The sequence below is a fragment of the Alligator sinensis genome, unplaced genomic scaffold (genome assembly GCF_000455745.1).
Source record: "Alligator sinensis unplaced genomic scaffold, ASM45574v1 scaffold204_1, whole genome shotgun sequence".
In the NCBI taxonomy this organism is placed as follows: Eukaryota; Metazoa; Chordata; order Crocodylia; family Alligatoridae; genus Alligator; species Alligator sinensis.
The window spans coordinates 654748-669531 of record NW_005842363.1 but is presented as its reverse complement, the minus strand read 5'-3'; the positions used below and the strand labels follow the sequence as shown (position 1 = coordinate 669531).

The following is a 14784-nucleotide window of genomic DNA, read 5'->3' as shown; positions in this document are numbered from 1 at the left end:
TCAGCAGGACAGGAGAAGGGACCCCAGCCAAATGATTCCAAGGGAACTTTGATCAAAAGCTTGGCATTTTTTCCTGTGGGTTCTTCCTGTGGAAAGAATTATTTCACCCTTTGTTTACCTGTCATACTGAGAGATTGCAAGACTTTGTTACAAGGTACTTCTTACAGTTGCATAGATATGATTTGGGAATGATGTAGGCAACATAGGTTATAGTTCTTAAGACATAATGAAGGAAGCTAATCGGAGTCTTCATCATCGAGGTATTCCTCTGCATTACTTAATGTGCGCATTATATCTGGAAAGAGACAGAATTCTATTTTAACCTGGGATAGAATTCAACATGTAAGAAAAAAAATAATTTGTCTACACAGCCACAAACACAACTAAGAAGCACTAACTAGGAGACTGGAGGGAACTTTCTAGGCTGTGTTTGGTCAGAAGACCCACAGATACTGGGCTTGAGGACCTGGAACAGGTCATATAACCAGATCTCCTATACATTAGAAAATGTTCGTGTCTAAATTAACATGTCATTTGCTTCCAGTACTCTTTCCTGCCACGGCAGGGGGTTGGACTTGATGATCTGCTCAGGTCCCTTCCGACCCTACCAACTATGAAACTATGAATTTTGCTTGCTATGGAAAAATCTGCTACACAGAGGGTGTCTCTACATGAGACACTTACTATGCAGTTGCCTAATTAACTGTGCAGTAAATGTCTCAGCATCTGCATGTGTGCCCCCCTTATGGTGCTAATAAACTAAACTAAACTAATAAACTCTGCAGCAGGGTAGTATTACTACCCTGCTCCAGAGTTTGCTTGTGCACAGCAGCACATGTGTAGATGCTGACCTAGCTTGCTGGGGCGCAAGGGTGTTTCAATGAGGGGGCTGCCTGCCAGCTAGCCCTGCAATGAAGCACCTTCATGCCCGAGCCAACCTCCCTGCAGCACACTGAGCTTGGTCAGAGCAGCCCTGGGCTGGCAAGGTGACCTTCCACCCCCTGCCAGCCAGGGCTGCTATGGCCCAGCATAATGTGCTGCAGTCTGGGCACATGTATGCCTGGCAGATCTAGAGCTCATTGCTGCATGTTAATAGATGCATGTTAGTAGATGTACCCAGAATCACTACAAGTGAGCTCTAGGAACCTGACAGCCTGAAAAGTATCCTGCACTAAGAGGCAGAAGTGAGTATCATTTTAACCTGAGCTGGTGACTACTTTTTCTTCCAGCTCACTCACTCCACAAACTCTACTCCAGTCTCCATCTTTTGCAAGTACCTTCTGCCTCTTCTCTTCCATGTCCTTTCCTCCACTTTAACTCTTAAAATGCTTTCTTGTTTTTTGTTAGACAATTGTAAGGTAATAGGTAGATCTCTAACACTGTTTATATATGCAGTACAACTAACTATGCCCTCCTACTCTTCTCTCATGGCCTGCTTCCTTCTCGTTAGTGCCATGATCCTTTCTGGGTAGTCAAGTATCTTCCTCTCCATAGCCTCCAGTTCACATAAGAAACTGTATTCTAATGAATTTTCAGTGATTCAAGAAAATGGAATTGTTCTGAAGAACCATGTCTGCTGGAGCTCTTGGCTCCAACTTTAACCTTGACCATACCATTTCCATCCCTGCTTAGCTAAAATGGCCCATATCATGCTTCCATAACTACCAATGTGCCAGTGTCACAGGGCACTAAGGTGCCTGCTACTTTAAGGGCAGAAACTGCCTAGAGAGAGGGCCCTAGCAGTCAGGCAGAAACCCCACAGGTGCAGGTTACTGTGGCAGCAGGCCTAAGGAGGGGAAGAGCCAGCACCTGCAGCCAGTCAGCTGACCGGAAGAGGTAGGGCCCTGGGCGCACAAACCCCAGGGCTGGGACTAGAGAGTCAGTTCCCTGCCAGCAGCCAAAGCGGAAGGAGCCTCCAGGGACGAATTGCCCAGAGATTCTGCAGCTACCTGATATGCTGCACTTAGGGCTAATGGGGATCCAGGAGCTCACCAGGTACCCTTGCCTATGGGGCACTTAGTGCTGGGGAAGAAGTTTGACTCTTTTAAAGGGACAGAGCACACCCTGAACTTTGTGTTATGTTCTAGCCAAAGGGCTCATATTTTTGGTTGCTGTCTTATAATACCGGTGAATTGGGCTGAGGCTATTGGGAAAGGAGGAGGCCTTACTGGGGGCCCACTACAGTGTGGGGCCCCCAGCACCAGTGTGGGCACAATGACAAAGGGGGTGAGCAGATCCCAGTGCCAGGGGGTGCCAAGAGAGAGACGGGGCTGCAGAGAGCCCCATGATGACCAGAGGCCAAACTGAACTAAGGCCTTGGAGAGACAACACGCAAATGCCATCTGCAAGGTTTGGGGTGTTTAAGTGGCCAGTGTGGAGCCACGCATCTAGCCCATAAGGCTGAGGGTGTCCCGAGAGGCATCCATTTTGGAGTGGGACACAAAAGGGGTCTGAGAACCCACAGGGTTCAATGGGGTCCATCAGAACTGTGTCCAAAATACAAACGTGAGGGCAGCCTCCCTACTAATTATAGTTACAACAAGACGTGACAGGTGAGAGAGAGAGGGTGCCCGTTGGTCAGGACTGGCATGGTCAAGGAGCCCTCTGGGTATCACAGCTATCCATGGGGACCCCATCCTGTCATAGATGGCCACAATGTTTTTAAGGGTACTTTCCTCTAATAAGAAAGATGTACCAAATGAGCAAAAAGTTAGACAAGATACCTGGTCCTTGTTTCTTTTTAAGCAGGGAAGCACTTGCAGCATTGGTAGCCATATCCAGAGCCAGTTTCTTCTCGTTGTTTCTTATATCTGTTCTTGCCCCTTTATAGAAAATAGTTTCCATTAAGTTAAGCACCATATTAGTAAATCCACTGATTAACAGTATACTGAAGTTTACTTATAAAACTAGGCTGGGCTTTACGGTTTTTCCTGGAACAGATCTGAAGATCACTGACTATTGGGCCCAGAGGCAGGGCTTGTGCAGCTCATTTGTTGATTGCTCCCCATCTCTCCCCTCCCACCTGCCTGGGAAGCATCTTAATGCTTTTACGGAAGGTTGAAATGATCTTGTCTGTGAAGTAGACTGACCTGTGCAACTTCTAAGCTTTGTGTGATTTTTGTTTTGTTTTGTTTTTTTGAAGTAAAGCTTTCTAAAGCTGATTTGGAACCACAATTAGATTACATAAAATTAACTTACAACATGTCTATTATAAACCCAATTGTTCAGTGTTAAAAAAGACACAGCTCTCCCATACAGAGTACTGAAATTTTAGTTAAATCTTTACCCTTTGCCAGTAGCATCTCTACAATATCTGCATAACCTTTCCAAGCAGCGGCATGTAGAGCTGTGTCTCCCAATTTGTTCTGTGAAGATAGAGGTTTGGGGGGAAAGCAAAAGAGTTTAAAACACAGCAAAAAAGCCCAGCCTGCTCTAGGAATTAAAGAGATAATTGTAAATTAAATGGATGGCATACAACTTCTTACCTGTTGGTTCAGTTCTACATTTGGTTGGGTAAATAAGACTTCCACAATATCTACATAAAAAGAACAATGTCAGATCAAAACTTCCTTTGAATTAAAAAACAGATATTAAAACCAAGACAGAATGGCGAAAAGATTCAAATAAAATTAATTGGAAAAAGTAAAATATTCTTTAAAGCCTGTAAAGATTGTATGGAGCAAGCACTACAAATATACCAAGGGTAAAAAAATATTAACATAAACAGGCTCAATGACTGTAGCAATGTTTCTTTGCTCTCCCTTCTCCAAATTCTCTTTTACTTCCTGTTTTTTGGCTGTCATACTGACATACTAAATGTCTGCTTTAACAGCAGATGGCTTTTATATGTATGTATTTTTTTAAACTACATTTAACCCCCCGTGAGTCTCCGATGGTTTCTGTTCTGCATGCATCTTCAGTTATGTATTTTCAGTTTCCCTTTTTCAATCAAAGTGGTTTGTTGGTTTAATGACCTAGTTACAGACAACTGAAAGAAATTGATTAGTTTATTTCTACTGTACCTTTGTGCCCACCATGACAAGCCCAGTACAGGGCTGTGTTTCCAGCTTTGTCTAAGCCATTAACCCCAACTCTGTTATCCAAGCACTCTCTCAACCAGCTCAAGTTGCCTGAAACCAACAGGAAAAATTGTTTTTAATGCTTATTTTTTATAAATGTACAAACAAATAACTGAACTAGTGGTATCTAGCTGTGCCTGAATGCTTTCAGAATTGGAACTTTTGTCTATTAGTAGAAGGTGGTGATAATAGTTATTGCTGCTGATTGTGAAACAACTTGTCCAAGTATCAAAATGTTTGTTCCTGTCCCCCTACCTTCCCTGCCCCCCACAAAAAAAAAAAAAAAAAACACTTTAAGCCTCAATAAACTTAAGATTCCAAACATATTTAACAAACCAAACTACAAAGCATAGATTCAATCTCACTTTGAAGTAAAAGGTCTTTTTTCTTTGACACTACAGTATTTATAAAATCTGTCTAAATGTGAGACATATTTAGTCTAAACTATGCCTACCTCTTTTGGCAGCTTCATGCAATGGGTTATCAATGGACTCAGCTTGCTCAGCCACTGAAATAAAATCATTTTAAAATTAAATTAAACTAAAGTAATTAAACAATCATGGAACTGTTGATTAATAATGTGGAGATTAGGGTATGGAAGGGGACTTCCTTTTTCTGAAAACCCAAGGTCAGCCTGACCTCTCTTGAAAGTGGGCTAAAGACTAGTGGGTAAGACCAAATCCAAAGATCACCATATTTACTTGAATACCAGACACATTTCCCAAAATTATCCTTCCAAAACTGGGGTGTTTGCCTTTAAGCAGGAGAGTTGATTTTTATGGCCACAATAGAAGCATGGAGGCACTGCATGATAGATGTTCCTTTTCTTCCTCTCTGTCTCGTCCCTCTTCCCACCTCCCAGCAGACACCTGGAGGGAGGTGCAGGGGCAAGTTTAGGGGGATAGTGGTGGGTTCATATCCCCACTTCGATTTCTGTTCCATCCAAAGTTTAAATAAACTGCCTGGCAGCAGCAGTGGCATTTCTATTTAGGAAATGTAGAGGGACTCGGCTGACTTCACGGCTTATTATAATCTACCTGATTCTTGCTAATCTCTCTCAATTCCACAGGTGTTAACAACCTTCTTTTTAATGGAATTGATGTTCCACTATCAAGATAGCCTTCCTTCCGCAATTTTGCTGTCTCTTAGCTATTCCTGGTCTCTCTCCTATTTCAGAGCCCTGCACAATGTTTTTACATCCAGTTAAAAAAATCAGCTCAGATGGGAAAACATCCTATCAGAAGCAGAAATAAATATCAGTGAAGTGTTGTATGCACTGTCAAGAGACTCAGGAAGGCTAGCTTTTGTTTTAAAAACCTTAATAAGAGGCTTACGTATAATGACCACAGGATTAATGAAATACTGTTTGATTTATTTTTTGTTTAGTTTGCTATGTTTTTTACATTTAAAATATAGCAAATTGATGCACGTTCTAATGGAGTTATATTTGGCTTTGCTTTGATCTTAAACTGATTAATATAGACCTAAACACCTAGTACATTAGCAAAGTTTGTAGTTTTTAACCAGAGGAAATGTGTCTTGTTATATATCTGATGGTGGATCACACCATCCGCACACCCCCTCTCTTTCAAAATCCTAGATCTGCGTATGAAATTCAGTCTTTAGTGGTAGTTAGTTTCAGCTTTTGATTCATCAGCCAAAAGCTGCTGACAATTCAGCTGTGAAAGGTTTCAAACCACAGCTTTTGCCTGAGGATAAAGGGGGAGTGCGACCGAGCTGAAGACTAGGTTCTGTCCCTGCTCAGTATGGTTAGAACTCTAGAAATTTTTTTCTTACTTTATTTTTGGGAAGTCAAAATTGTCTTATTTGGGGGCATGTGCTAGGCAAGAAAACATGGTATTTTGCCAGGAATATGAGCTAAATCCAAAATTATGATATAAACCCTACCAATTCACTGGCTGCTTAACCACTGAAGTGCCTAATACTAACTAGGTGGCACAGATTCTAATAGGTGCATTAGAATCCAGGAGGGCTGAAAGTTCCTTCCCACCTAGTCGAGTCCATTAACTAGACCATGACTAAGGTGCTGTGGGTTTGAATACAATCCTCAGTCTGAAGAGGGAATTGCATCCAAGCTTACTACTTCTTGGGCAAGTGTGCTAACCACTCTATTATAAATAAGCTGCCACAAACACTGCCTGCTGTTTAGAAGGATGGTGATCTCTTCTCCGTTACTTCAAGGAAAAGGTAGGAAGAATGCCCAGGGAGACTTACAAGCTGCTGCCCTTGAGAAGTGCTGAATATTGCTAGTAAACTTTAAGGTGGGGAGGATTTACAGGTACTCCAGGCCTTATGCTGTTGTACTGAAAGGAGTAAAGCAGGTTAAACTCCATTACATAATAGTGGTAAGTGTGGTTCTGAATTATGTTTTAGGTGCCAGCTTTAAGCTACTCTGGGAAGTATAGCTGAGTGGTATAGTTCTGAGACAACCTTGTAATATGGGCATCTATTCTGCTTCCTGCTGGTAGAAGGCAGGAGAGATTGCTTCCCAGGTAAAAGCTTTGAAGTATTGAACCTGCAAGATGTAATCAAATGTTAGGCAATTTCAGCCACTTAAAATACAAATTAAGCCATCTCATGAAAGACTTTTTTTTTTTTTTTTTTTCCTGCTTGCCTTTGTAAAATAGGGCAAGATCTAATCACTAGCATATTTTCCCTATTTTCCAGCAACTGCAGCCCTTGTCTCTGCTGCTCTCTTATAGCATAGTGTAGGCCCTATGACTTGCACATGTGTTACGATTTTCTTGTTTGTTTGTCATGGTTGTGGTATGCAAGAAACAAATAGAAATAGAGTAGATGTTTTTGTGGACCAGTTCACAGTGGCCTGTGGATGCAGAGGATTGGACTCACTGGCTTTTCAAGGCCTATCTAATCCCATGATTCTACATCATAAAATCCTGTGACCCACCCAGATCTCTTCTAACTTATCCATTTATATTCTCACCCACAGTTGGTAGCTCATAACAATGTCCTCTATTTAATCTGTCCTGATCAAACAGGATACAAATGCTATTATTGTATTTCATATAATCTAAAATATCAGGTTAGCAAAACCTTTGTTCATAACTATTAAGAGTTAAAGCCTGAAGGTAAAAGCAGAACTTGACCACACTATAGTTTCATAGCCATTCTGCAAATGATTTCCTAGTCATTTTACTTCTAGCGTGTAGTATAAAATACTTTGCTTCTTTGGACAGGGGGCTGGACCTGACGATCTTGCCACATCCCTTCCAGCCCTAATGTCTATGAAATCTAGCATACAGCATAAAGTGTACTGCTTCGCTGGGGAATATACTATTTTCAGAAGTCTGAAGATTCATTCACCTTTCTGATTATTTTTATCATAATTTTCAAAAGAAAACTTTATCTTACTAATGCAGATGTTGTAAAAATTCCAATGTCATCAGTGTTTTCAGTTACACTGGCTTTTAAGCATGTAATTCACCAGGTCCAGCAGATGGAGCACAAGATCATGATACAAACACTTGCTGTTTCAGGACATTAACCAGAAAGAGTAACCTTCTGCAGTCTTGGCCTGTTTGGGAAGGGTGAGAGTTTTGTCTTTGAATACAAGGAATGGGATTGGGCCATAAAGCTGTCCTGATAGAGATGGAGGAGGTAGCTGTTTCAACCATTCCTCTAACAGAGGTAGAGAAGTGGTACTTATTTTCTTAGACTCAAGACGTCCCTCACTGGACTACGAGCATCCCTTGGAAAATGCTAGCTCTTAACTTTCACTCATTTCTTGACTATAGAAAACAACACAGCATGTTTTTCTGTTGCAAAGAATGCAGAAAAAACCACAACAGGTCAGACTGGTTTTGACACTATTGATTCCTATTTGAAATCTCTGGGTTTAGCTTGCGACTCATTTGTAGTTGTTTGCCTATCTAACAATGCTTAAAACTGCTTGGCACCCTGCAGTACTCTGAAAAATGATCGTATGACACCTGGTAGAGAATAGCTAAACTAAGGCCATGTAACTTATTGCACGGGCTATTGTAGGGCTTCTTAAGCACATTTCAGGGGACGTTACCTGGAGGAATTCCGAATTCTCCAGGCAGAAACATTTTGGATGAGATTGGTTCCCTGGGGAAAGTCTGGTACAGTAAAGTGTGTGTGGTGGGGGGTAGGGAGGATGTTTGCATCTTGAAAGTATTTAATATGTCTTTTGAAAAAGAAGTGTTTTTTGGAATATAGAGATAATCCTGGTCCCTGTCATGACCCAAAAGGCATGATTGTGTGTGCGCTTCGGCACCAGAATTATCCCCGCCAAGTTGCAGAGCATTGCACGGGAGAGTTTCCTGTTGCAGAGGAAAACCCCGGTGCAGGGACGAGTTTCCCGCCTTTTCTGCAGCTTCTTTTGCAGAGTGCATTGCTCATGTTGCAAGAGGAATGCACGGTGCAAAAGAGCTCCTGCCACTAGTATGCAAATTCGTTCCCCATGATTGGCTAGTGCTATTATTCACACATGGCGGCTAACGATTGGCCTGTTAGCCGTATAAAAGGCTTGAGCGGTTTCCGCCCAAGCCGAAGAGGACTCCACATCCATCTTGTGGGGACTCTGGGTACACGGCAGGGTAATGGAAACCCTGTGTGAGATCCAGAGGAGCCTGGCGGCCTGATCCACCGCCCACCTCTTCCCGTCTTTGAGCGCGACTTTTATAAGACGTGTTTACGATTTCTATTTTGGCGGCTCGTTCCCCCAGGGCATCCGGAGCTCTGCACCGTGGAGCCTAGCAACCTCCACGAGACCGTCTGTGTTGTCGGTCTGTAACCGCAACTCAATCAAGTTTTCCAGCCTACACCACTGCCATCTCGGTGTAAGTAAACAATCTTTAAAACTACCACTACGCGTTTGTGCCTAATTCCAGCTCGATGGCCTTCCCTCTCCGACCCGGTGTGCCCGGGCTGCTGGCCACAGCCCGCGTGCAGCACGGAAAAGGGCTCGGGTCGCTCCCGGCCCGCACAGTCCCCAGCTGTCAGAGGTGGTAGAGCAGGGGTTGGCAACATTTTTGGGCAAAACACCCTCTACTTCCACTTGTAAGATGTTGATATGCCACGGGTAGATGACAGAGGAGCTGCAAGGGGCTCAGTCCTTGTTGTGGCAGTAAAGCTGCAGCTCCTTCCCTGCCATCTGCCTCAAGGCACATGTACATCTGCCACCAGCAACAAACTGGGCCAGTGTGCAGCTGCTTGCAACCTCTCTGAAGGACTGTGTTGGACAAGAAGGTGAGAATATTTGTCCATGTTTTATTTCTTTACCCTGCCTCCAAACTCTATAGTTATATTTTCTTGTGTAATGCAATATGTTTTTGCTACTTTGCATCCTCACCTAATTGCCTGTAGTGAGGTGTAATTTCAGAACGACTGATAATTTGGGCTTTTCTCTTATTCAGAGGACCCATAATTTTTGGATAACTCAAGGATGCTCCCCTGTTGCAGCTGTGGAGTATGGTGTGAGGGCAGGTAGAATTAAGGTTTGTGAGGATGAAGAGTCAACCTGGGGCGAACATTAGTTTGTTCTTTGTGACAAACAGTGGAATAGCGGGAAGAAACTTGGGGCTTTGGAAGCACCCAACAACAGGATCTATGACAGATGTATCTGCACAAGTTCTTCCCTATACTGTTGACATATGAAGATTTTGCTGACATGTGTAGGGGAGAGGAACTAAGCCATGACAGAGGAAGTTACAAAACATTTTTCATAGTTACTTTGTAGTACAACATGCCAGAGGTTGTTTTAGGTCCTGTGATCAAAATGAAGTTTCCTGTTCATTCTGACCCCAATAATGGAATATTTAAAGTGTGTTTTTAATCCCAACAGCTGAAAGAAATGAGAATTGGGGACAATGTTAGTCAGCAAAATATTTAAATGCATAAATCAGTTATCTATGGTTTTATATATAGTTGGTCTTTGAAAAGTCTAAAAAAAAGAGACTTTTCTCAGGAAAAGGGCATTTATTCAATGGGAATGATTCCTCCTCTTTGAGCGTTCAGTACACTGGAGAAGACATTGAACAGATGTTCACAGCCACTGTAGTCTGTTCTTTTTCCCTTCACACTTATGCACTTTTGTAACCCATCAGGATAGTAGAATAATTGAATGCATCTTCAAGAAGCAAACACTTGATACCTCTGATCTGGCCATTTTCTCTTTATGTCTAGGCCACAACCATGAGAGGTCAGCAGTAAATTCCCAAAGCAACATTTAGCCTCTTCCATTATTCCAGATCCCTTCCTGATTCTAGGCTAGGTCACTGAAGATTGTTGGCCAACAAGCTTCTAGGTGGGAGGGGAAAGGGGGAACTATTAAGATATAGATATGCCAGAAGCACATGTATATGAGGCAATGCTGACCTTTCCATGTTTTCTGGAATGAGTCCAGAACAGTGGTCGGGAACCAATTGCCTTCCAAGACCCAACATACCGAGTCTCTTAGTGCTTGGTCTTATAATTGCTCAAACTTCTATGTACCTATCCAAGAGACACTTCATACCATACTATCTCCCAGAAAACTAGTTAACTTAGTATGAAACCAAAAACTTCTTTAGTGCTTCTAGTGGAAAGGTTTTTTGGCCTGGTCAATACCAACTCAAATTCATATGCTTGTTACCAGGACTCTGGATTGTTGCAGTTCACTCCTATGAAGAAATAATTACTGGAGAATAAGTACCTTAAATATAAGATGGCCCCCCAATAGTTTCTATATATGGAAAATGTATACATTTGTTATAATTTTCCAGGTACAAAATCTAAGTATTGGATATTTGCCTTAAATTTGTCCCTTCCCACTGCTACAGCAGGGAAAATAAATGGGGGGGGGGGGGGGGGGGGGGAGTGGAGGGGGGGGGGGGGCAGGTGGCCCCCTTACCGCCTCAACTTCTTCCTCATGCTTCCCTTTCCTTTCCTGTCTTACTGTCAGACCCTGCTTTCCCTGAGCACATGGAGAGGGGGGCAAATCTGAAAACACTGATTTTTTTGCCTGTAGTAATTTGTATATAGGCAAATTACTATGGGTACCCCTAGACTTAGTTAATCAAGAATTGAGATATTGCACTTTTTTTTAAAGCTGCTACAAGTTTTAGCACAGGTATTCCACAAACACTTAAGCAATATTTTTGTACCTACTTATTTACAGTACAAACTGTGCACCCTATCAGTCTGAAGCCAAAAGACTCGTAATTTACCATATAGTTCACTGAGCTAGGACCCAGAAGAGTCATCAGTGTTTCAAGCCATGGTGACCCTATAGCTCAACACTGCTGTGTGCGTGTGCGTGTGCGCACTCATTACCCACCACAAAGGATCTATGTGCTAATTAACCCCCTCACTCATGACTGAAGCTGGGTGTTCTTGTCATGAGTCTGGGGATCCTCCGAAAAAATTTATATTTAGAGGAGATGCAGGGCAACCTGGTCTGGCACCACCTAATCACACGAGGGGCAGGTCCACACTGATCATATGTAACAGGCTGAAGTGGGGAGGGGATGACAGAGGGATTCTGGGTGAACTAATGTGGGACCCTGTTCAGTGATATTTGCCAGACATTTAAGGCTAGTGAAGAAATAGGAATATTGGAAATAGGAAAACAAGGCACAGCTTAGCCTGAGAAATGAAGAGGAAGTTGAAATGTATTCCATGTAGCAGTTCACCATGACTTGAAAAAGAGTCAGTGCTGAGGGGAACTAAGTGCCACGGGCACTACCATATTTTTTTTATTCAGATGAGCTATGTTAATACAGCCTTGTGTTAATACAGCCTTGAAAATATCAGCATGTTTTCCCAATATGGGCTGTGTTATATAGTCATATTCAGTGTTGGGTCTATACTAATCAACTTCATAGTTGGTTTCTGTTACTGAGCACATGCTGTTTTGGGCAGGAGTTCAATAATAGACTTTTTTTTTTATATGCAAATGTAAAACAAGGAGCTTTATTCTCCATGCTGATTGACTGGGGGGGGTTACTTGTTTTATATTCAAGTAAATTTGGTAGTTCATAAAGATGTAACAGCTGGCTAACTAAACAGCAGTCCAGTTGCTAAGCAGAACAAGACAAAGGAAACCCATTACAATGGCACTCCATAGCCTTCCTTAACTTCCTATTCATTATTAGATCAATTTAGAAATTAATATCAGGGACTTTAGATGGTAATAGCAAGGATTTATAAATCCCTATTAGCAACCATTCCCTGGTGTTTCTTTCCTCTTCTCAGAACCACTATGGAAGCTGAGATGCATGTCTAAAAGACATCTGATAAAGAAATAACAAGGTGTGTCAGCTGTAGAAAGTTTTATGAAACTCTAGAATGCAAAAGATGCTGAGAATTATCCTACAACATTTGTGCACATCTTGTTAACTCTTCTTTCTCAAAGCTTTCCTTGAAGAACCAGAAGAGCACTTGATGGTTGACTCAAAAGCTAGACACCAGTTATTAAATCAAGAAGCAGGATGGAAAACTAACGGCCTGTCTTACCACCCAAAATTATCCTTATGATGACTACATAGGGTGGTGGTGTCTACTTTAAAAATACTGCATAAGACAGCATTTCAGTACTTTGATATTGAACTCTCTAACTGCAGTATTTTTTATTAGCCTTCAAAAAATGCTAGTAATTCATTTTTAGCAATCCTATGCATAAAGGAAATTGCTAGTGATGTATATAAACAATGAGAAATAATCTAGACATTACCATAGTTGCTTGGAATTAGTCCAGTCCTGCCTTTGCAGGTTCCTTTCCACCAATTTGTGTCACTCTAGAGAGAGGGGAGAGTTTTTTAGAAGTGTTATTTACATTTTAAATATAGTCAGTTTCTTTGTAACACAGCTACTCAAACCATATTATATACTCACCATGTCCGAGATGTAGATAATATCACCTTCTTCAAAATATAGTTCATCTGGCTGAAAGAGAGAGAGAGAGAGTGCCTGAATACATGCACAGAGACAAGGCAATGACAAACATTTAAAGGGCTCTACTTTTTTTTTTCCTGTTTTAACAGTGCGCTGCCCCAACAGAACTGTTTGACACTCTTGGTAAGATGAATTATAGCATGAAATGTGACAGGCAGCACTGTAAGAGCATATACGCTACAGCTATGGTAACTGGACCTTTTCCTACCATGGATTTAATACAAAAGTTTAGAGAGAAAGGAAATGCCATTCTCTCTTACAACATGCAGCTTTTCCCCAAACACTAGCTACTGGAAACTGGGATATGCTTTATATGTGAGGAAATATGATAACAGCAGTTTGTCACTTTAGCTTCTGCCAGGCAAAAGCTAAAAGTAACTGCATGAGATCCACAGGGAGCAGAACAATTTGCAGACTTGGCTGAGTAGGTGCTCTTACTCAGTGACTTACTGCAAAGGAAGATCCTTCCCCCCCACTCATTCAACCTTTCAAAAGCAAGGCATGTGTCCTATTTTGGGGTGAGTCGTATACAGGAAAATGATAAATGGGTATAACTAGCCTACTTTTTTTGTAACACAATCTCTAAGCAAACTGCGTTAGTCACTAGCACATACTAAGGAAGTATGTGTGCGCATGCTGTGTGGAAAAGGACTTGGCAAAGACACCAAGATTATGCCTCTATTGCAAAAAAGGTGTGACTGCAGCCATGGAGACTATATAAAGCTACTTAGGTATATGTACTTGGATAGCTATATTTTGTTGAAGCCCATGCTGCCATATCTTTACTGTTTTTGTTACCTGAACTGGCTAGGTTAAAGCCAGTTTGTACATGCCTGTCCATGATGCAACTGCCTCCCTTGATTGTAATGCTGATGCATCATGAGAGCTCAGCGACTTGACTTTGCGGGCAGGAAGGGGAAGAAAGCAGAAGACAAGTGGGGGAAATTTCAGTATGACATAAAGCAGTGGTGGTACTACAGTTAAGACTAATCTGCTCTGTGCAGCAGCCAACTTCTTTTTCGTTCTTGAGGGCCCTAAAATGTACTTTGCTTAGATTTTTATTGGGAATGGCTGTGTCTGAATTATCAGCTTCATACTGGATCCCCAACGTGAGGTTATTTGAGTGAGGGACTTCCCAATACACACAGAGTTAATATGAGGGTAAAAGATTTCTTAAGGTGATATCTTCTATTGGACCAACTGTGCAGTTGGGATAGAGTCTGACAAGCTTTCAAATGCAAGACGCACTTCATCAGGTCTGACCAGAGCAAGCCAGGCCAATAAAAGATATCACCCTAGGGAGTCCTTGCCTCTTGCATAATTCCTGGATCATCATGGCTATGACACCACTCTTACTCTACTTTGCAAGTTAATGGTTCTTATACCTGGGAGCAGCTCCAGAGCTCAAACTGAAGTGGCTGCAATTTCTCTTAACTGATATCTGCTGAGAATGGTCTCTGCTAGAAACTAGCATTGCCTGCCCTCTTGGAAAACAGTATTTAAATGGCCACAGGCATGGATGACAGGCTAAGCTAATGAGATACAAAGCCATTTACCCATCCATGGCAGTACTGGGGATCTGTTGCAAGTCACCTTACAGTCACCTGACACCACAGTAAATGGGGGTGGCTCAAGAAAATTATTAGAAACATCATCCATGTACTGCATTTGAATGTTGAGCATAACTTCCTGAGACAGTCTGGTGTATGTATTGGTTAATAATTTCCTGCCACTCTTAAAGAGATCTTGTAGAAGCTCTGCCTTGAAA

General features: G+C 42.0%; 1 protein-coding gene across 3 annotated transcripts in view; it reads right to left on the bottom strand.

Moving 5' to 3' along the window:
* Positions 1 to 6: 6 nt before the first annotated feature.
* The window catches only part of OSTF1 (osteoclast stimulating factor 1), a 23174-nt gene continuing 8396 nt past the window's right edge, over positions 7 to 14784 (bottom strand). For 2 of the 3 annotated variants that reach the window (XM_025210656.1, XM_025210657.1), the window contains exons 2-9: positions 12957 to 13007; positions 12796 to 12859; positions 4534 to 4587; positions 4023 to 4130; positions 3486 to 3535; positions 3287 to 3365; positions 2724 to 2822; positions 7 to 295 (exon numbers count right to left, since the gene is read on the bottom strand). In XM_025210656.1, coding sequence (XP_025066441.1) covers positions 237 to 295; positions 2724 to 2822; positions 3287 to 3365; positions 3486 to 3535; positions 4023 to 4130; positions 4534 to 4587; positions 12796 to 12859; positions 12957 to 12959 — 516 coding nt within the window. In that variant the 5' untranslated portion in view covers positions 12960 to 13007 and the 3' untranslated portion in view covers positions 7 to 236. Of the gene's footprint in view, positions 296 to 2723; positions 2823 to 3286; positions 3366 to 3485; positions 3536 to 4022; positions 4131 to 4533; positions 4588 to 9815; positions 9928 to 12795; positions 12860 to 12956; positions 13008 to 14784 lie in introns of all 3 variants that reach the window. The other variant, XM_025210658.1, reaches the window with a different exon arrangement.